Genomic DNA, 22,012 nt, shown 5'->3' with positions numbered 1-22,012 from the left:
GGAGTAGGTACCAGCCACAATTTCCTCCTACCTGAAAGGAAAGCGAGTCACTTGTGTGCAGTTATGGACAGATTGTCATTGTCTCTCACATCTGGCTAACTCCTTTATAAGGAAAGAGGGACAGCTAGCTGGGGATATGATTGCTGGGAGAATGATTCTGTGTGTAAAACCTTTCTTATCTAGAGACAGAATTGGAATTTGGAGGGAGTGTTTATGAGTTCATCATAAAGTGGTTTACCTAATGGTACTGCAGTCTATCAACAAAAGCTGTAATTATTTATTTAAAAAGATATTGTGGTAGTCTCTGGGAATACAGTGAACAAAAGAGACAGCCCTTGACTGTAAACGTAAAATTATGTGTGCACCTTGAGATGAAGTTGAAGGTCATGGGTAACAATGAAAACAGTTCGATGAGGAAGCCACTTCTTTTTTAGAACACTTTAAAAAAAATAACATCTTGTTGATGTTATTATTTTAAGTTCAATGTCTGGGCAATGAGAGATTAGAGATGGGTGTGAAATTCATGCTATTTTGACCCCTGCCTCTTTAGAACAGTGGAGGAGAGGCCCTGCTCCCAACCTGGTGTTCTCGCCCGATCCCCCCAAAGCTCTTGTCTCCTCTGCAGCTCTTAACCTAATCCAGTCCAGGACGGTCACAGCCTCCCTTGTTGTCCCATGAGGTCCCACCCAAAGTGAGAGAGAGGAAGCAAACACACCTTTTCCTTGTATCCTTGTTTCTGCCACTACCGCCTACTGAGGAATCTGTAAGGGTTCTATTTGTTTACAATGTGTCTCTTTTTTAAGGCCACCCAGAGGCAAATTTGGAGCAACTTTGCTAGGCAAAAAAATAAAAAAAGATAAGAGAAAGACATGGCTGAAATATCCCTCAGTGTATCCTACAAACGCCCTTTTTGAAGGCATGGAAACCACATGCCCACAGAGCCTGCCTTGGGAATCTATAGCCAGCTATGTTTTCAGAGGATGTGGGAGGTAGAGGTTTCCTACTATAGTGTTTATAAATATTCCAGAAATGCCAGGCATTGGTAGGGTGACCTGGTTTATGGAATTGGCAAAGAGCCACGTGGAAACCTAAAATTATTTTTCTATTTTTTTACCCCTATGGTAAAATGTATGAAAATTCTGGAAAAAAAAAAAAAAGATGAAGATAATCCTGAAGAAAACAATAAACCCAACCAACCAACAAACACTGTCAGAGTGGTTTTTGGAATCTGTAAAAATAAAATATTAAATTGAATTTGAAGAGCATATTTTTTAATATAGTATTTATGGAGGGGAAGGCTTTGGGGAGTAGAACTGTTTGCTCAATTAAGGAATATTGATTGCTCAATATAAGGACTTGTTTACTCTAAAATTGTCACCAAGAAATTTGTGTCAAGGAGGAAGCCTTCTATAGCTATCAATACTTAGGGTAGACACAAAGTAGTAAATTGAAGTTGACTAGTATTTTATGAATTGTGTTCCTCTTTATATTGTACCAGGATATGTCCATGTGCTATGACAAAAGGGTTCTATGGTCATATGAGAAATCGTCTTATATATTCTCCCAATTGGATATTTATATGCATTAAAGGATAAGAAAAGACCTACAATAAAGAAAACTCATTTAACTTTGTTCAACACAACCTTATTCATTTCTTGGCAGGAGTCTTATGTCGTGGAACCCCTAGCTAATCTCCTATGGAAAAAGATTCCACAGAATACTAGTTTAGGAAATGGCATAGGAGATAATTGAATATATTACCTCAATACTTTTGATGGAAAGATTTAGCCAATCTAGAAAATTCTTCTAGTGGCTCTGAAAGAAGACTGAGGTAAATGCTGGCCTGTGTTGGTAAGGAATTGCCATTGTCTTTCACATCTGGCTACCTCCTTCATTGCAAAGATGAAGAGCCAGCTGAGGTTATGACAATTTGCCTGCAGGATTCAGTGTGCTAGAAGTCACAGCCAACTATTTTATCCTTCCCTCTAGACTTCAGATGGATTGTGGTTACGGCACCCTTCAATGTTTTTTTACAAAAAAAAAAAAAAACACATTTTTAAAAATGCTTATTGACTTTAAAAATGACCTACTATATCTATGGGGTTGCCTCACGTATTCATAGGGAACACCAGCTATTTGCGGTCATGGAGCGAGGGAGCATGCCAGCATGTGTTACTTTCTAGAGGGAGATGAAATGATTATTCCCACCAACCCTCAAACACACCCCTCCTTAGGAAAACAAACATTTGCAAGTTTATTTTATAAAATCCACATAGAACTTATATAAATACATTGTGACAGCGGCTGTCATACTGCATATATCAAGAAAGTGCTTTGAAATTTTATGCAAATACATGGGTGATGTATACACTACTGTGCACCCCAAAAGACTACTCCATGTGTTTCTGGTGCCAAGGAAAACAGGAATGTTCTCCAAGTAATTCAGAGGAAAAGTCACCACAGCCCTGTACCTTTCACAGCCCTGTTCTTGGGGCCTGTGAAACCGTCTTTGAATGGCTAATCCTAAAGCGCGCAGGGTGGGAGTGAGAGTGCTGAAGGTTCATTTTTATCAGGAACTTTTATAGACTAAGTTCTGTGCTGGGTGCTTTAAGTACATTCACTCATAACGTTTTCACAACAGCTTTGTAAGGAAAGTGGCATTGTTTAGTAATAAAATAACCAAGATCCAGATTACATAAATTGCCAAGGTAATTTATGGAGCTGACTGGGATTTACAGTTAATTTGACCCTACAGTATTTGTAAGAACTAAACATTTAATGAGCACTTATTTGTGCACCAGACACTGAGCTAAAACCTTTACCCCCATCATCTGATTTTTTATATGAACTTGTGAGAATGGGTACAGGTTTTTTTGTTTTTTGTTTTTTTTCTAATTTACAGATGAAGAAATTGAAACATAGAGAAGTAAACTAAATTTAGTGCAAAGTAGCAAAGGATGGAACTGGGGTAGGAGAGGGCTCTTAACCCCAGGGTTTGTTCCTTTGAACCATGTGGATTTCCAGTTTTCCTTCTCGATTTAGACTCTGGAAACTACCTGCTCGTACTGAGTTCAAGGAGTGGGCTTCCCCAGTGGCTCAGTGGTAAAGAATCTGCCTACCATGCAGGAGTCACAGGAGATGTGGGTTCGATTCCTGGGTAGGAAAGATGCCCTGGAGGAGAGCATGGCAACCCACTCCAGTATTCTGGCCTGGAGAATCCCTTGGAGAGGAACCTGGCTGGCTACAGTCTATAGGGGCGCAGAGTCAGACATGACTGAAGTGACAGCACACACCCACTAAGCTTAACGCACGGGGAGATAGTGAAGGCTCATGCCTTCATAAACTAGGATTTCATAATTTTAAAAAGTCATTATTTTCCTGCAGATTTTTGATTCATCACCCATTATCAGGAATTTGGTATCCATGTACATGGAAACGGTTATTTCTACAACTCTAATAAAAGACCACATTGGGGTTTTGAGAGACTGTTTGTGTAAAGACCTCACATCTAAGTATTAGGTGAAAGGAATGGCCCCCTTATTAGGGTTTGCAGCTTTTTGTCCCAAACATTGGGATACATGTACATCTGAGGCTCTCCTCCTTCATTCCTGTCACCCTTTGGAGTTAGGAATACTTGTGAGGCAAATCATTTAAAATATTTGCTAGGAACAATTTCAGTGCAATACTGCTCCTTTCATTTGCAAGCATTAGGAATTCTTCTGTTTTTCAAAGTAAAACTTATTAGACCCTTTGAGAACTATGGATTTTTGAATCCATATGAATTTTGTGGTTGCCCAAATTTCCCTACGGTGGCATTTTTATTAAATGAGAGCAACCATTTTTAAAATGTTTATTTATTCGGCTACACTGGGTCATCGATGCGGCACATGGGCTTTCTCTAGTTGCGGCTCTCAGGGGCTACTCTCTAGTTGCAGAGTGCGGGCTTCTCATTGTGGTGGCTTCTATTGTTGTTGGGAAGCCCTTGCTCTAGGTGAGTGGGCTTCACTATTTCCAGCACTCAGGCTCAATAGTTGCAGCTTGCAGGCTCTGGAGTTTGGGCTCAGTAGTAATGTGCATGGGCTTAGTTACTCCGTGGCATGTGGGATCTTCTCGACACTGACTTGGAAGTTGGGTTCTTAATTGAACGCCCGAGAGCAACCACCAGGGACGACCACCAGGGACACCCGAGAGCAACCATTTTCACGCAGATTTGATGCCAGAGAATGGAGCACTTGTGATTTCAGTTGGCCACTTAGGAGGATTTACAAAAAAAGAAGGGAGACTTGAGCCTAAAGGCTATCCCAGGCTAAACTAGTTAAAAGGTCAGTGGATCATAGTCTTTGTCCTACACTACTGGAAACATCTTCCTAAAACAAAAGCATGAAATAGTCACTGCACATGAGAATCTCTAGGATGCATTTTAAGTAAAATATAGGACATAAATGTAAGTGTATTTTCCACTTTAGCAATTTTTCTTGGGCGGGGGAATGGAACCGTTTTGGTGTCTCACCCACAGACTCCCTAAAACGTAAGATGTTATGTCCTATCTAAAAAATTAAGAGAAATCCTTCACTTCAAGGGCAATATCTATAATTTACACACTTGAGCATATGCCACACTCTCTTCAGATTACAAATATTTTCAACCAATCTGAATTAGCAATGTTCTGATCATGAGTTGGTCGTATACTTTGACCTACTTGTTTATAACAGTTTTCTGAATTAGGCAACCAAACTTGAGTACTGGTTGATGAAGATCTTTATAAATAGCATAGGTCAATTTAAAACGTGACTTTCTGGATTTCTTGGTCAAGAAAAGAGCTAGATGTCCACCTTCAGTGTGTAAACTTTCACTCAATCTGCTTGTTTTTGAGACATTGCCATCATCCTCCCAGTGGTTTGGAAAAATAAAATGGTTGATATTTCTGAGTCACTGCCTCCCTGAGTCTTCGATGTCTGCCTTCCAAATACTCCACTTCAGCACTGTATGGGTCTTCAGCACTGGTCTTTAAAGAGAGATGCTGTATGTGTTCTGAGTTGCTTGTCTCTATTTCAAATGGATCAGCCTTCCCCTGGTTTCCAATCAAAGGTGACCTTCCACTCTTTTTCCATTAGTATCATAGGAACCATGGAAACTGTCCTTGGCTTTCATTGAAACGTTTATAGTAATTCCGACAAGCGGCTGGCCTTCTGTTTGAGCTATGGCCTAAAATAACTTGTCCTGAACTGTTTTCTGTATCTTTCTCTGAAATAAGATACAATTGTTGCTCAGGTAGAACTTTTTTTTTTTTTTCATTCCTTTTAATAGGATTAGGGATTTAACCTTAACCTCTGTGTTGCTAGGCGTATTGTCATAGTTACAGAGCTGTTGTCTACTCAGACCTCACCCATGACCTGGCAAACTTTCCAGCCAACTGCCCCCTCACTGAGGTACCTACTCTCTTCCGGCTTCTCTGGAGCACTTCTGGCCAAGACTATGAGACAATGCTTCTGAACCTCGTCTGATATTATTCCAGGAGAAGCTCAATTTAACATAACTCATTGTTTCTGCAAGAAGCCAAGCACTTTCTCCTTCTGCTTATGAGTCCATTTGCCTGAGAATATATGTATGCTTCGTCCCCAGGTACTATTTTATAATAGGTATTGCTAATGGTGATCATCTTCTTAGGCGGATGCCTAGTCTTCCTAAAAAGAGTTTATGATAGAGGAAATATCTCTTTTCTGCACTGGACAAGAGTCCATCGTCTCTCCATGTCTGTCTGCCATTGTCCCCTCTGTTCCCCCCATTTTCCCAGTCACTCTGGTTCTCAGCCTGGCATGCCTACTGCATCCATCCTCTTTGATTGCACATTGCCACTAATATCATGGAGACCTCTGATCACCAGCAGTGTCATCTGAATTTTCCTTTCCATGTGTTTTACTCAATTATAGAAATCCCAAATCAGTGGGCCTGTATTTGAATATTTCAAGTTCTTTTCAGCTTTACTTTCAGCGTCTTTCTTCCTCAGGACCAACATGGGCATCTGTGGCAGGCACGAGACTTGGGATAGCTTGAGTGACAGATGCAAGTTATAGTCACAATAGTTCCTTCCTTCTGTAACTAGACTCAGTAACTAGGGGATTCTGCTGTGCTGCACCTCTTCTTCCATTAGGATGGAGTTTGCATTCACAAGAAGACAAATGGGTGAACTTCTCTTTTTCACTGGAGTTGCCCAGACTTGTCAGAATGCAAGCTTTGGCTCAAGCTATGAGCCCCTCATCACAACTATTTCCAACAGCCTGTACACATCTTTTCCTTTGATCATATTGGGCCTAGATTATGATCATCCCAAGAGCTAGCCAAGATTGGGTTACAGCCTGATTGTCTTAAAACACAAACTTAGAATTGGTTGACAAGACCAATACCCACAGGCATCACTAGTTTGAATGAATAGTGCTAGAAGCCTCTAGTTTCTCTGGACAGTGTACCTCAAGAGAGGCTAGAGTGTTTATAGGACTCTGTGGGTATTATATTTACAGTATTTTATATTTTATTAGAATTTTAGGGAATTGTCACTTGATACAAAGTAGAGAACTGTACATAGTCATGTATACTGAATGGAAGTTTAGAAATTTTTCATTTAAAGATCACAGTGTCTAACATATAGAAACTCAAATGTTTGTTGCCGAGATGAACAAAAGCCAAAATGCTGTGACTCATCAATTCAGAAATTTAAGTTTAAATATAATCTTTTTTCTGTAGTGTTTTCAGGTATACTATATTTATGAAAAATCTCGAAGACTTCTAAGTGCAATTTTGTCAATACAGTAAGGGGATCCAGATATATCTTCATTAAGACTAATTTATTTTAAGGCAACAGATATTTTTAGACCTTAGGAAACATTGCTGGAGCACAAACATTTTTGAATTATTCCAGTTTTAACTGACAACTGTACAAGTAGGTGTTTAACTAAAAACCAAGCACTTCCGATGTTACTGTGGTCTAGCTGTGGAGCTGGGAGGAGAGAAGCACTTGAGGAAGACAAAAGGAAGATTAACCTAGCTTCTATCCTTAGTGAACTCTCAGCCCAGTTTGGGTAAATAATAAATCCAAATGAAAGACTGTGGAAGCAAAATAAAACAATATGAAGCATGTGGTATATTACATAAACTACTTCTGGTGTCAAAACTTAAAGGTCAACAGAAAGGTTTTAGATGAGCAGTCCATGAGCATACTGTGGGACAGTATTTCTAGAGACACTTGCCTCCAGTCAAAGGCTTTCGTGTGGCTTCCTCCTTAGTGCATAACCAGCTTTGCTGCAGTGCAGACGGCCTGGGGAACATGAAAAATGCCCTTCCTCCTGCACAATAGTGTTATTTCCTTCCTTTCAGGAATGGCTCATAACTCACAGGAGGTGTGAGTTCTGAATGATCGGTCTTTTCATCTCCCTGGAAGTGGGCCAGACTGTAGATAAAGCGTTTGATGTGTCAGCGGTAGGCTTGTAACAGCTTTGACTACTTACATGATGATGAAAGGTTGAACTTTGATAAAAATGGCAAGAAAAGGAAAAAGGCTCGTTTTCTTTCTTTTGCCTTTTTTTTTTTTTTTTTTCAGAACAGCAGTTGAAAAACGTCCTCCCGGGGTGGTCTGGAAGGTGTCTGGGAATCTGAAAGATCAGGAGGGTGTTCTCCTGAGGATTTGTTTGTTTATTTGTTGATTGTTTCAGAGAGGGAACCCCCCATGCTTGCCAGCAAGGCCAGATTCTCAGGGCCCTTAGCGGCAAGTCCTACCTCTCTGTTCAGTGAGCCTTGAAAAGAGGTCGCATCCTTCAGGGCAGGTTACTGCTTCTGCTCCAGGCATCCCTCAGCCCTCAGCTCCCATATGCAGACACCAGATGAACCAGGGCTGGCAGATCTGTTGATTCCCAGAGCTTTTTTATCCCTCAGGTTGCAGGGCATTTGCTCAAAGATCGCATTGGAGGTTGGTCCTCAAGGGTGGTCTTACCTTCCTGTTTCTAAAATGGACAAAGACAGGGAATAAAATATTCGTGGAAACTTCCAACCAGTTGGAATTTGCCTCAAACAGTATCCCAGTTGTTATCAGTGATTTGCGTGTCTGCCTGTGGGGAAAGCTGGGTTTGGGGAAGAGGAAGAAATTTGAAATTTTCTTTTTCAAAGCAGAAACATTAAGGAAAAAAAAAATCCTGCCATTCAGCTAAGTGACAAGAAAGAGCAAAGAACCAGGACTCAGCGGAAGACAGATGAATTTTTACTTTTAGATATGAGGCTTAAGCAACACATAATGGAAACCCTATTTTAAAATGATGTTAGTAAAAAGAATCAACACATTTACATCACCTATTTATTTATGACTCTAATATTTGTTTCACAAAATTATGACCTTTGGCCCTGCCTCCACGTGCACTTGAAGTCCACTGTTGTCTCCATAGCTAGGCTGAACCTGCTCACCCAGGCAGCTGTTGATAATAAGCCTAGAGCTGGCAACAGGGGAGGCCTGGCTGTGGTACCATACAACCCCAACCCCGCCGCCCACCCCGGCCTTCAGTTTCTCTGCGATCTCCTGCAGGTATCTCTGAACATGATGAATACAATCAGGCTCTCTGGGGATCATCTGTCTGGCCATCAGAGGACAGTGAAGTCCCTGCAGGGCTTATTGTTAAGGGCCAGAGAGTGACAAATCATACAACTTGGTGGGAACTTAAATATAGGGGCCCCGAAGAGACCTGTTGGCAAACAGGATGGTTTCCTCCTTCCTTAACATCCAAAATGTTCCTGAAGATGTCCATCAGCACCGATGATCGGCGTGAGACAATAAGAAGAGAGTGAGCAAGATGAGGAACTCAGATTATCTGAATGGAGTGTTCACCTTCTAAAAGGCAGAATGAAATAACTAGAGATGCGCAGAGGGAGAGGAACAAATGGGAAGTGAGGAACTTGTTCAGTTCAGTACCATATAACCAGGATTCAAACAGAAGTTCCTGGCTGTCTTTTCCTTTTTGGTAAAACATGGGGAAAACCAGCTTGTTCAGGGAGGGAGAAGCTGATAGGAAGGTTATTATAGTGCGTTGTAGTGATATTAGAGCTGAAACATTACATCTGGTGCTACACAGTGAAATGAAATGTCGTTTCCTTAACAATAATAACTTTGGAAGGTATAATAATGTGCTCTCTGACCATCTAGATGTTCACATCTTAATCCCCCAAACCTGTGACTGTCACCTTATATGGCAAAAATGACTTTGCAGATATAATTTTAGTTAAGAATGTTTCCAGTAGTCATGTACGGATGTGAGAGCTGGACCATAAAGAAGGCTGAGTGCCAAGAATTGATGCTTTTGAATTGTGGGGTTGGAGAAGACTCTTGAAAGTTCCTTGGACAGCAAGGAGATCAAACCAGTCAATCCTAAAGGAAATCAACCCTGAATATTCATTGAGAGGACTGATGCTGAAACTGAAGCTCCAATACTTTGGCCATCTGTTGCGAAGAGCTGACTTATTGGAAAAGACCCTGATGCTGGGAAAGATTGATGGCAGAAGGAGAAGGGGGTGACAGAGGATGAGATGGTTGGACGGCATCATCGACTCAATGGACATGAGTTTGAGAAAACTGAGGGAGATAGTAAAGGACCAGGAAGCCTGGTATGCTGTAGTCCATGGGGTCACAAAGAGTCAGACACGAGAGATTATCCTGGATTATCTGGATGGGCCCTTTTTTCAAGAGTCCTTAAAAAGGGAAAGTGGAAGGGTCAAAGTTAGAGGAGGCATGATAATGGAAGCAAGGGCCAGATTCAGAGAGAGATTTGAAGATGCTACTGATGGTTTTGATGATGGAGAAAGAAGACCAGGAACCTAGAAGTTGGAAGAGACAAGGAAACAGATTCCTCCTAGGAGTCTTTAGAAGGAACACAGCCCTGCCAACACTTTGATTTTAGCCCAGTGAAATTGATTTCAGACTTCTAATCTCCAGAACTGTAAGATAATAAATGTGTGTTATTTTAAGTCACCAAGGTTGTGTGGTAATTCGTTAGATCAGCAATAGGAAACCAAAACAATAATATGAGCAACAGTACGATTGGACTTGGAAACATTAATTGATGGGAAAAAATGAAAGGAATTTGGTTCAGGCTTGATTCTTAAGGCAGGCCTTGATTTTCTGAATAGGCAGTGAAGAAAGAAAAAGGTTTTGTTTTTATCAGCCCAGTGGGTACTTCTCAGACAGAGGTCATTGTTTGCTCAAGATTTTCATGGGACAAAATAAGTACCGTGGCGAAACTTTGCTGACATACCTTTGATTCTCTGTGTGTAGTATTGAAGTTGAGTTTTATTTTATGACTTGAAAACAAAAACCCATGCATAGCATGATGTTCAGATTCTTGGGAAAGAAAGTCTCCAGGATCCATACAGATGGTGATGATAAAGCCCGAGTTGGACTCAGCACAGATGCCTCAGAGAAGCGTAATTCAACTCCATCAACCTCAATCACCCATTCCTGCCCTCCTTTCCATGAGCATGAGTAAGAGTAACCTCTAGCCACTGAGGTGAAATGGGGCCCGATTCTTCTCTCAGAGAACTCTTCAACCTAAAAAATATTCTCCATCATTCAGAACACACGTCTTAATCATGTGTTGTAAGCTATGATGTGTGTTAGCTGTGAGGAACTCACAAGATAATTATGACTTAATCCCCAATTGATGGAAGCTCCTGTTAGTGAGGCATTTGCAAAATGTGGTGCCTTGGACAGCAGCATTCAAACCGGCTGGGAAAGTTATCAAAAATGCAGGTTCCTGGATCATGGCTTGAGAAATGTTGGTCTAGTGTAGTAGTTCTCAACTTGAATTGATTTTGTACCCCACCGTCATTTGGCGGTGTTTATTGCAACCAGGGGATGAAGGGGGATACTGGCATCTAGTGGATAGAGACCAGGGATGCTGCTAAACATTCTACAATGCATATGATGGCTCCCTGAAGCAAAGACTTAAAACATCAGTAATGTCAAAGTTGAAAAGCCCTAGGCTAGTGTTGAGTCTCACAAACACACACACACACACACACAAATTATTTTAGCATGTGGTGGTAGTGGTTTAGTCACTCAATCAACTCCAACTCTTTGCAACCCTATGGGATATATATACATACACACACACATATATATATATATATATATATATATATATATAGCCTGTCAGGCTCCTCTGTCCATGGGATTTTATAGCATGTAATATAAACATATATGCCAGTGTATTGTGTGTGTATATGTGTATGTTGTGTGTGCGTTCATGTATACCTTTCTCTTGCCCATTGTAGTGGGCTTGTGAAAGTAAAAGTTGCTCAGTTGTGTCCACCTCTTTGCAACCCCATGGACTGTAGCCTGCCAGGCTCCTAAGTCCATGGAATTCTCCAGGCAAGAATACTGGAGTGGGTTGCTGGTTCCTTCTTCAGGGGATCTTCCTAACCCGGGGATCAAACCCAAGTCTCCTGCACTGCAGGCAGATTCTTTACTGTCTGAGCTACCAGGGAAGCAGCTGATATCTCTGCCTTTGTCCACTCTTTTTCCACGCACTCAGCCTCAGAACTCACCTGCAGCCTCTCTTCTGTTTTGATTTCTGATTCCACACTGGCCAAGAACAGGGGAAGCCAAGTACTAAGTCCTTCACCCTCGAAGTAGCTGTCATGATCCAGAACTTTATCAAAATAAATTTCCAGGTTGAAGAAGGGCGTGGATAAAGATATCCATTTCTTTGGGGGAAGTTTTTTTAACCCAATTTGTAATTCAGATTTGGTGCTCTGCTCCCAAATTTGCTTTATACCGCTGGTTGTTGTGATGTAAAAATTGTGAGTCACACATGAGCTCTCTGTACCCACGATTTATTCCTTCCTTACGCTAGTTCCTCTAGTTTTTCCTTTTCTTTCATTCTCACCTCCATCTAGAATCAATGGAGAAGTCTGTTTTCTTCAGAGTTGAATATTGTTTTTAAAAAATTACTCTCCAGCAAACAAAAATCACTCTCGAATGTGGTTGCGTGTAGCTGACTGGTCTTAATTGGTTAGACATGCACTGCTGTGCTTCCCACCTCCTGTTAGGCGGCCACGATCTGTTTCCTGGTCAAGGAATGAGTGCCATGTCACGTGCTGCAGAACAGTTTCCAGCCCCCAGTTCCCGGCAGACCTCAGGGATGGGAGAAGCATCCTGCATGCAGATGGCTGTGGTTTTATCATCTTGCACTCATCACTACATTCAGGAAGATACTTTCTTTTTCTGTTTTAATTATGCAACAGAACTGCTGCTTTAGGGTGAACTTTGACACAAAGTAATTGTGTTCTTGACTAAATCAACTAAAAGAAAATTAGGAAAATAGACCTGGCATAAGTTCCATGTCTTTCTTTTTAAAACAACTACTTTTGGAGAAGCACTTGCATAGGCAATAGGAACAAAGGATCACCTCTAGAGGACAAGTTTGCCTTTTCAAGGAATGGGCAAATGGTAGAAATTGTAACTCTCCAGTATCATGGATGTTAGCTTTTCTTGTTGATCAAATGGGAATACAGTCATTAGTCCCTATGCATTTTGACCATTTAGACATTTTCAAACATTAGACAAAATACATGGATATTAGGACTTTAAAAATTGAAGTTGAGGGATGCTTTTTGAAATATTGGCACTAACAAACACTTATCTGGTACCCAAATTACGCAAAACCCACGGAGGTAAAGGGATGTAGACAGCCCTGAACTCTGCTGTCTCATCAGCATCTTGTAGTTGAAGTGCTCTGAAAAATTTACCTGGGTTCTGGAGCTCATTATATGTGGTGGCTCTTCCTTTCATTCAGTGGATTTTTATTGAGATGTTTCCTTGAGTCCTTTGAAGGATATTAGGCTCAAAGGACCGGTTCCTGCCCATACCATAGTCTAGCTTAGAGACAAATCCAGTGTTGTCTGTCAGGGTTAAATATTCATGTGTGTGTCAAAATACCACAGGAGTAAAGATGAGAAAAGAAAAGATACAGGATTATAGAGGAGGCTGTTGGGAATTGAAAGGGTCTAGAAGACTTTACAAAAGAGAAAAGGCATGAAATAGACCTTGAGTGAAGCAGGATTTCCAAAGGGGTCAATGATGGGGGCAGAAAGGGAAAGTTGCATGTATAAAGAAGAGAGAAGGCATGAGATATGCTTGGGGACAGGAAAGAAATAAAATATATTGGAATCCCCTCTCTGTGTTAGTAGGAAAGGAGATTGGAGAAAAGATTATGGAGTATCTTGACAAAGTTGCCTCACTGGGGTAATAAAGAACTGATGCATCCAAGTGTTAACATGATAAAATTTATTTCTTGCTCATTTAACAGTTCCTTGCAGGTGTTTAGTAGGTAGACTTCCATATGGCAACTCAGGGAAGCAGGCTCTTCCACGTTATTACAAAATTCTTGAGAGCATGGCACCTTGTTGTTCAGTCACTCAGCTGTGTCCGACTCTGTGACCCCATGAACTGCAGCACACCAGGCCTTGCTTTCCTTCAGTCTCCTGGAGCTTGCTCAAACTCATGTTGGTTGAGTCAGTGATGCCATCCAAAAGTCTCATCCTCTCTCATCCCCTTCTCCTGCTTTCAGTCTTTCCCAGCATCGGGGTCTTTTCCAATGAGTTGGCTCTTTCCATCAGGTGGCCAAAGTATTGGATCTTCAGTTTCAGCATCAGTCTTTCTAATGACTATTCAGGATTGATTTCTTTTAGGATTGACTGGTTTGATCTCCTTGCAATCCAAGGGACTCTCAAGAGTCTTCTCCAACACCTCAGTTTAAAAGCATCAGTTCTTCGGTGTTCAGCCTTCTTTAGTGTGAGAGATTTCCGTCTACCTCCCACTGGGCACCCCTAACAGTAAGGGAGACTGGCTCTGTGTCAGGAGAAAAAAAAAAGATTCTAGTGGGCATCCAGTTGTTTCTACATGGACTTTTAGCTTGAGTGGGTTGAACTTTCTCCTGAATGTTATGGTTAAGTCATCCTCCACCTTAACATATGGACATGCTCTATAATGATTTTTTGGTGTATTATATTCACTGCTGGTAATCCCAACATATGGTAAACCTTGAATAAATCTTAGCTCAAATAATGAAACAGTTATGGATGTTAAATAAGAGTCTTAGAGATATTGAACCTTGTAGTATCGACTCGTGGAAAGAAAGCTGAGGCAGGTGAGTTAATCAGAAAGCGATGGTGACAATCTGATAGAGTCGATTTAGTGCAATTACAGTAGGAATTAGTGCAGTTTTAGAACCAGAAATGTTTGCTTCTGCTTTTTTAACTTTCTTAGTTTACAGCAAAGCCCTGGCTTATAGTTTAGCCAGAGTCCCTGCTGAGTTGAAATCATAGAAGCAGGTTGTGAGCTGAAAGGGCCTGGGACTTTCTTTGGAGGTATTAATTGGAATGCAGCCTCGGGACTTGGGCTATGCCACAATTCTGCAACCCAAACAAAATAAAACCTGACCAAAGCAGCAAACTTAAATTGGAGTTCAAGTTACTTTAACGGACTCTTGGGAGACACAAACTGCAGTTGTATTATGTATGCAAAATTCACTCTTTGACCTTATTGTAAGGAAAATTACTGGAGTGCACACAGTCTTTGGCCAGCTTTCCAGTGTGTTGGACAAGTTAGCGGCCATGCAACTATGCAATATTTTTCTTAAATTTTAATTTTAAAATATGCTTGAAAAATAGATGCTGATCCAACAAGAACAGAGAAAATTGATGAAAAGAATACATTCTCTGTGCACCTAAGAGAAGCCGACATCCAGGCAACCTTGTGTAGCCCAAGGCTTCGCGATTTGAGGAAGTTGAAAGCTAAGGAGAGCCTTCTGCCTCCCTCTAGATTTGACTTTTGTGGTTTATGTATAAGCTGGGGCAGACCTCAGAGTGTGACCAAGACTCAGGTTATGCGCCTCTGAAGTCTGGTGAAGGGCCAGAGTCCAGGATTATACAGTCCAGAGAGGAAACTCACTGAGAGCAGCTAGGGATTCCTGGGAGATTTTTAGTGATTCGTGCTGATCTGGAAATAATGTAAAAACAACAGAAGGACTTTTTGTGGTATTTTTGTGTGTTTTCTATTGGTTTGGGGAAGAAGCCAACCTTAAAGTGGCTTAAAAATAATAAATATTTTAAAAGACATAACATGCTCTACCCTTTTCATCTGTCCCTACCAAAAAATAAAGCCTGCACAATGAAAATGGCAGGAATAGGAAGGGAAAGCAGAAACAACAGGCGACAGTACTGTGCTCGGCTGGAAATGAATGGGATCCAGACGGCTAATGTCTGGTGTTAATACAGAAAGTGCTGGAGAAGGTGTGAGGAAACGCTATGAGGGAATCTTTCCCGTGCGAGGCCCAGGACTCTTTGAGGCGTGAGTTGCTTATTTCCTGAGGCCTCTCAAGATAAAAATTCCAGGCTTGAGGCAACGGGTACTTTTGAGGGTCTACTAGTTTGGTTTCCAGCTCAAATCCTAGAGAAGCCAATTCATTGAAATGTCATTTGCCTAGTGATTGATCTACCAAATTTACTGATTTTTTTTTGGTAAAGAAAAAAAAAAACTGAATTATTCACAAGTTTGATAGTAATTCATATTGCACCGGATAGCTTTCTCTTGAGCCTTGCAAAGCTGTTGAGTGTAAATTGACTGGAAAGCCTCAGTTTTTTTTTTTTTTTTTTTTTTTTTTGTCGGCTTTATGGGGATTCAGTTACAAGTTGTTGAGGCTGGAAAAACAGGCATCCCTGCTAAGGAATGGAGAAAGGAAGTTGGTATGCTGATCTTCACATCTTGGAGGGGTGACAGATACTAAAGGGCAGAGAAGCAGGGGATACTGAGGAAGAGAAGGAATGGATGTCAGAAGTGATGGATGCTAGAGGACAGAAAGGGTCAAGAATGAGAGACAATGAAAGATCTGAAGACTCTAGAACATTTTCTGAGGCTGCTGAAGTCTTTTTAATATCAGTCATCATAAACCTTCTACTTGATTCATATTAGTTTGGCTGAGTGACTTCAGTGAAATGATTCTTCTGAATGTTGGCTTCCAGTGTATCCATTTTCAGCAGATTGACTTACTTCCCCAAATCTGAACCTTGCTGAGTCGTTCTAGCAACATCTTTAAGGAGTGACCAAAAGGGAGGTCTTCCTGGAGGAAGCTTTACTGCAGGACTAGAAAGATGGGGGCCTGAAAGAGGAAGACACATCTCAGTAAAACCCCCAAAGTTGCTTTCTTGCCTTGGGCTTGGAAATAGAGGTCAACTTGTCTGGGTTTGCCAGAGACGTTTCCTGGTTATAGTACTGAAAGCCTCAAATCTCAGCCAAACTGAGAGTGTTGGTTGGTCTTAAAAGCCAAAATGCTCAGATGGCTCAGACAGTAAAGAATCTGCTTGTAATGCAGGAGACCAGGATTCAGTCTCTAGGTTGGGAAGATCCCCCTGGAGGAGGGCATGGCAACTCACTCCAATATTCTTGCCTGGAGAATGTCATAGACAGAGGAGCCTGGCGGGCTACAGTCCATGGGGTTGCAAGGAGTCTGACATGACTGAGTGACTTTCACTTTCACTTCAAGAAGGAAAAAAACATAAAGAAAGGTGGTGGCGGTGGTGGTGAGTGGGGAGAGGTGATGCTGTACCCATCACTTTAGAGGCAGTCTTCTCGTGGGTACAATTCACGGCATCTAAGGGGAAGAGCATGGGATGCCTAGGGGTAGTTGCCCAGGTCTGAGCAATCACCCTGGGGCCAACCCCAGGAAAGGTCTAGGTTTGTTCTAAATAGTTTGGTTAGACACTATATATATGCACGTACTTTTCTAAATGTGCTTTTTTCTCCTCTTTTCTTTAGGGAGGCAGGACACAGTGCGTGAGAGAAGTCTGTCCCATTCTCTCCTGTCCTCAGCACCTTAGCCACATTCCCCCAGGACAGTGCTGCCCCAAATGTTTGGGTGAGTGATTGTTTTCAGGTCAAAGAACAATGTAATTTATTCTGGGAGTTTCTGTTGAGTGTTGTCCACTTTGTTATCTTGAGGTTTTCAAGTTGTGCTGTTTCATGGCTTCTTAGAGACAGATTACTCAAGTGTAAGATGTGGTGGCTCAGTAGGTAAAGAATCCACCTGCAATGCAGGAGACCCGGGTTTGATATTTGGGTCAGGAAGCTCCCCTGGAGGAGGAAATGGCAACCCACTCCAGTATTCTTGCCTCGGAAATCCCATGGACAGAGGAGCCTGGTGGGCTACAAGACCATGGGGTTGCAAGAGTTGGGCACAGCTGAGAGACTAAACCACCACCAAGGTGTGTACAAGGGTTTATTTCACTTCTGAGCCTCCCCAGAACTTTCTTTTCTTTTATCTTCCCCTGTAGTTGTAAACCTGGTATACCAGACACCCTGGAATAATAGCCTGGTGTGGGGAGAATGGTCCTGAGGAAACCGTCTTTAATTGGACATTTGATGATTAGTAGGAATGTATTTTTGTGGGGAGAACAACACTGAGAAACTGTCTTTAACTGGGCATCTGACATTTAGTAGGAATGTATTTTAAAGGCATGTGAGGACTTCCCTGGCAGTCCAGTGGTTAAGACTCTGTGCTACCAATGTGGGGGGTTGGGTGGGGGATGGGGGCAGAGGCGTGAAGGTTCAATCCCTGGTCAGGGAACTAAGATCGCACATGATTCAAAGCATGCCCCCCAAAGAAGTGTTATTTTAGAGGCAAAAACATGCAGGAGGAGAAGGTGCCTCAAACAAGAGGTTTGGAAGGGAATAATGAATAAGTCAATAAAGAAGAGGGTTAGCTATTCCTTTTGGAGCAATTATTATGTACTAGGCACCATGTGAAAACTTCAGGAACTTTTTTTCTCGTTTAATTTTCTCAAGAGTCTGTGACGTACAGGTGCTAAGTATAGAATTCTGATGTGTATTAATAATATAGGGACCATGATTAGTTTTGTGCTGAGAAAGAAGTAGAATTCCTAGAAGGTAGCACAGCTGGTGAGCTATGGAGTTGACTCCTGAACGTGAGTCTCTGTGATTCCCAAGCCCACGGTTTAATCTGCTGCTTCTCAGCTTTCCAGGTCACATGGGGAGCAGCATGCATGAAGAGAAACACCCTGGATGGAGGGTCTCCAGAGCACAGAATCCTTTGGGTTTTGTTCATAATCTGTATATCAGCTTCTTCCATGTGGCCTTTAGGTCATTGAGGTGACTGAGTTTGACTGTTTAAGATTCAGATAAAAGTAGCTTGATCCATCAAATGAATGCAGTAGAATATGCAGCGTCCCCACCAGTGTCTCCAGGGACCCTTGGCAGGGGGCTTGTATTTTCTCTAGTCACCACTGGCTTTGTGTTTCTGCTCCTGCAGCTTTTTTCTATTTGTTCCCTACCTCTTCCTCTTCTACCTCCTCCTCCTTCTCTTCCCTTTTGTTGCTCCTCTTCCTTTCCCTCCTCCATCTGCTTCTTCAACATCATTTTGTTCTTTCAGGAAAACCTCCCGAGCCTGTCTTTTCACATTCTGTGGTGCTATTGAATCGAGGCTTGTGCAGGGGATTTCCCTGAAGGTTTACAGTAAGAGGCTGATTACTTTTCAGGGAAGCACAGTGAATAACAGAAACTGAAATATTAAGCTCGCTTTGTTCTTAAAATGTCTCAGCTACTTTGCCTTTTGGAAAATATCACTGTTTGTCTCTTTTCTGTGGATTCCAGCCTCCAATCCTTATTGTCCACATTCTTTCCTGGAATCTTTTGTCTTTTCTGTCATACTTTGCTTCCTCCATCCAAAACACCTGCTAATTTATTTTTATCATCCCCAGCTTATCATAGCCATACCCTGAAGTCTATCTTTCTACAGGTGAATTGGCCAATAAAGGTATCTTGTTAAATGACGGCAGCCTTCTCTTCTTTGAAGGATTCTGCTGCTAACTCTTCATCTAATAATGTTTGCCTTCCTTCTGTGTACTCACACGCAAACACACACACAAACAAGCACCTGCTTTTAAAGTAATTTCATAGATACTCTCAGAACAAAGGAGAATTGCTTAGACGCGACTGACTGAAGGCATTTCCACTGATGTGTGTGCTTCTTGGGTTGCCCACGTGGGCTTGTGCCCCCGGAAGAGACGTAGCCAGTTCACTGTTGTTGAAATCATCATGCTGTGGGTCATGGTGGAAACAGGGCCCCATCTAAGTGAGAAAGTCGTGCCAGAGGAGGCGTGGCTTGGGTCCTCGACTTGAAGATCAGTAGGCTTGCCTAGAGAATCCTGTGGACAGAGGAGCCTGGTGGGCTGCTGTCCATAGGCTCGCACAGAGCCAGACATGACTGAAGTGACTTAGCATGCATGCATGCATTGGAGAAGGAAATGGCAACCCACTCCAGTATTCTTGCCTGGAGAATCCCAGGCATGGAGGAGCCTGGTGGGCTGCCATCTATGGGGTCACATAGATGGACACAACTGAAGCGACTTAGCAGCAGCAGCAAGCTTGATGAAAGCTCTGAAGCTGGTATCATGGATATGCTGAGTCAGATCAGATTCTCATATGAACAATGACTGTTGTACTAAATGCAGATTTTTCTGTCTATTTGTGGTCCTAAGTCAGACTACAAAAGGAACAGCAAGTCTTAGGACACTCAAAAATCCTAATTCTCCCAAATGAGACCTTTACTGCTGGGCTAAGCCCCAGCGGAATAAAGTGGAAATGGCTTAGATTAGGCTATACACAGAGTCTCTGAACTGTTCTTTTGAATGTTTTATCTTATTTTGAGCCATGATGACTTTGGGATTTAGGTAAGATTGTATGTTCTTTGACAGTAGAAAGAAACATACCCACACAACAGAAGACAGGAAAAAAAAGGTTGGGGTGGGGTGGGGTGGGGAAACACAGCAATGCTTAGTAGATGCTGAAATTTAAGACTAATTAGACTTTTGGATTTTTGGACACTGATTTGCTGTTCAGTTTTCCCTTGAGCAGGATTCATTCACATGACATACCCCTGCCTTTTGCACTATTTTCCTCTCTTTTCTCATTTTCAATGACAGCCTCATCAGAAGTTTCTATATAGAGAGCACCCAATGCACCTCTTAGAGTCACACAGCCCAAGATCATATGTGAATTATATGTGCTGTGTGCTCACTTGCTCAGTTGTGTATGCTTCTTTGTGACCCCCATGGACTGCAGCCCATCAAGCTCCTCTGTTCATGTGGATTCTCCAAGCAACAATACTGAAGTGGATTGCCATTTCCTTCTCCAGGGGATCCTCCTGACCCAGGAATTGGGCCCACATCTCCTGAATTGGCAGGTGGATTCTTTACCACTGTGCCACCTGGGAAGCCTATTTGAATTATACCACCTCTAATAATGATAATACTTATCTGCCATTCATCATATTTGTGCAGGGAGATTAAACTCAAGCCTTTTTTCTTCAGTAGTCTACTGATGTATCAATCCACCAGTCTAATTATAATAATATAATATAATATATATAATAAAAGGAAGGACAAGGCAAACGGTGTTATCACAATTTGAAACAAATACTCAGTTGAAGCAGAGGTATTTTTAATTCTTAAAGGACAGAAATATATCTTTGATGGAATAATATAGAGGACAGTATTTCAAGCAGTGAAAAATAATGTCACCATCATTTTTGTAGTAAAGTAAAAAATATATCTGCTTAGGGGTGTTTCTTATACTTTTATAGAGTGTCCTAAATCAAGGTGTGATATGATAGGTGTGATTCTGATGGGGTGGGTGGCCTGTTCACAGATTTTTGATGCTTCAGACAACCCTTGGGAGTTACCTAGAGGAAGACCTAGAGAAAGGATGAATTCTGTTTTTCAGGTAATCCTCTGATTTAATCTGTAAATTTTTACAAACTTCAAAAGACTTAGAACCTGAGTATACACAGAAAAATGCCTGTTTCAGTTGGGATATTGCTAATTGTTAGGTGCACATCCAGTCATTATGCTAAATTTTATCTAACCATAAGAAGTTTTTGATGGTATACTTTAGCACTGACATTGTAGTTAGAGATGGTAATGTGTTATTGGGAGGAGGCATTTTGATATCATTTCATGACAAGTGAACTAAGTCAGGCCTGGAGAAATCAAGCTCAAGGTCACCTGGGAGTCTGTATGTGGGACCCAAGTTAAAATTATCATAATCATCTTTTGAAGCAAGTTTGCTTCTTGTAGGGAGAACTAAACTAATGTTTTAATTCTACATCTATACTGTATCCCAGCTTTGAGGCTGACTTTTAACGGGAAGATGGCGTTTTTGTTGACAGCTACTAACAGTAATTCCAACAATTCTAATTCCGAGAATAGCATTTCATATGTGTTTATAGATACTTAAGCATTTCATTTGGTCTCCAATGAAATAGAGATTGCTTTTAATCTTTTTACAGGAAGAGTGTGGATATAAATCTTATGAGTGATGATTAATCTTTGACTTCTCAACTTAGTCTTTAATTGAAGTAACATTTCAGAGATATTTTTATGTACTCCAGAGAGTAGAAACTCAAATACTGAAAGAAAGGAGGAAATTGAATTACACTCTTTATTTGGGGTTGATTTTTTTCGCCTTTTGGGTCACCAATCATATCCTTACATCAGGGAAAACCAAGAGGTGTGATGCCTGTGGGAGGTTGAACACTGGGTATATGGAGTTGGATTCTTCCTCTATGTGATCTTTGAGTTAGCATCACCCTTGATGCCAATGGACTTGTCATTTCTTCAACTGAGATACTATCTCATTAGTTTTTCTTTTTGCTCATCCTAGTCTTCTTTGGATATCTTGACTTCTCCTGCCTCTTCCCTGCCAACACCCACTTTCTGGATAATTTTACTCATTCTTTAAGATACAGCTCAGGCAGCACATCCTCCAAAAAGTCTTCTCTGTCCTCCCATTCTCACAGTTCCTAGAGTGGCTTCTTTCCAGAACTGACTGTCTTATTGTATTGAAATCATCTTTTGTGGGTTTGTTTCCCCAGTAAACTAAGCTCCATTGGGACAGGATGGATGCCTT

General features: G+C 41.5%; 1 protein-coding gene across 1 annotated transcript in view; it reads left to right on the top strand.

Annotated features, from left to right (window-relative positions):
* Window positions 1–22,012, top strand: part of BMPER (BMP binding endothelial regulator) — a 255,604-nt gene that overhangs the window by 124,429 nt on the left and 109,163 nt on the right. Inside the window, exon 7 of the mRNA XM_040259659.1 lies at window positions 16,847–16,946. Coding sequence (XP_040115593.1) covers window positions 16,847–16,946 — 100 coding nt within the window. The remainder of the gene's footprint in view (window positions 1–16,846; window positions 16,947–22,012) is intronic.

This window comes from Oryx dammah, unplaced genomic scaffold, assembly GCF_014754425.2.
Source record: "Oryx dammah isolate SB20612 unplaced genomic scaffold, SCBI_Odam_1.1 HiC_scaffold_18, whole genome shotgun sequence".
Taxonomy (NCBI): domain Eukaryota; kingdom Metazoa; phylum Chordata; class Mammalia; order Artiodactyla; family Bovidae; genus Oryx; species Oryx dammah.
Note: the sequence above shows the minus strand (reverse complement) of the source record. Positions and strands in the feature narration are given on the sequence as shown.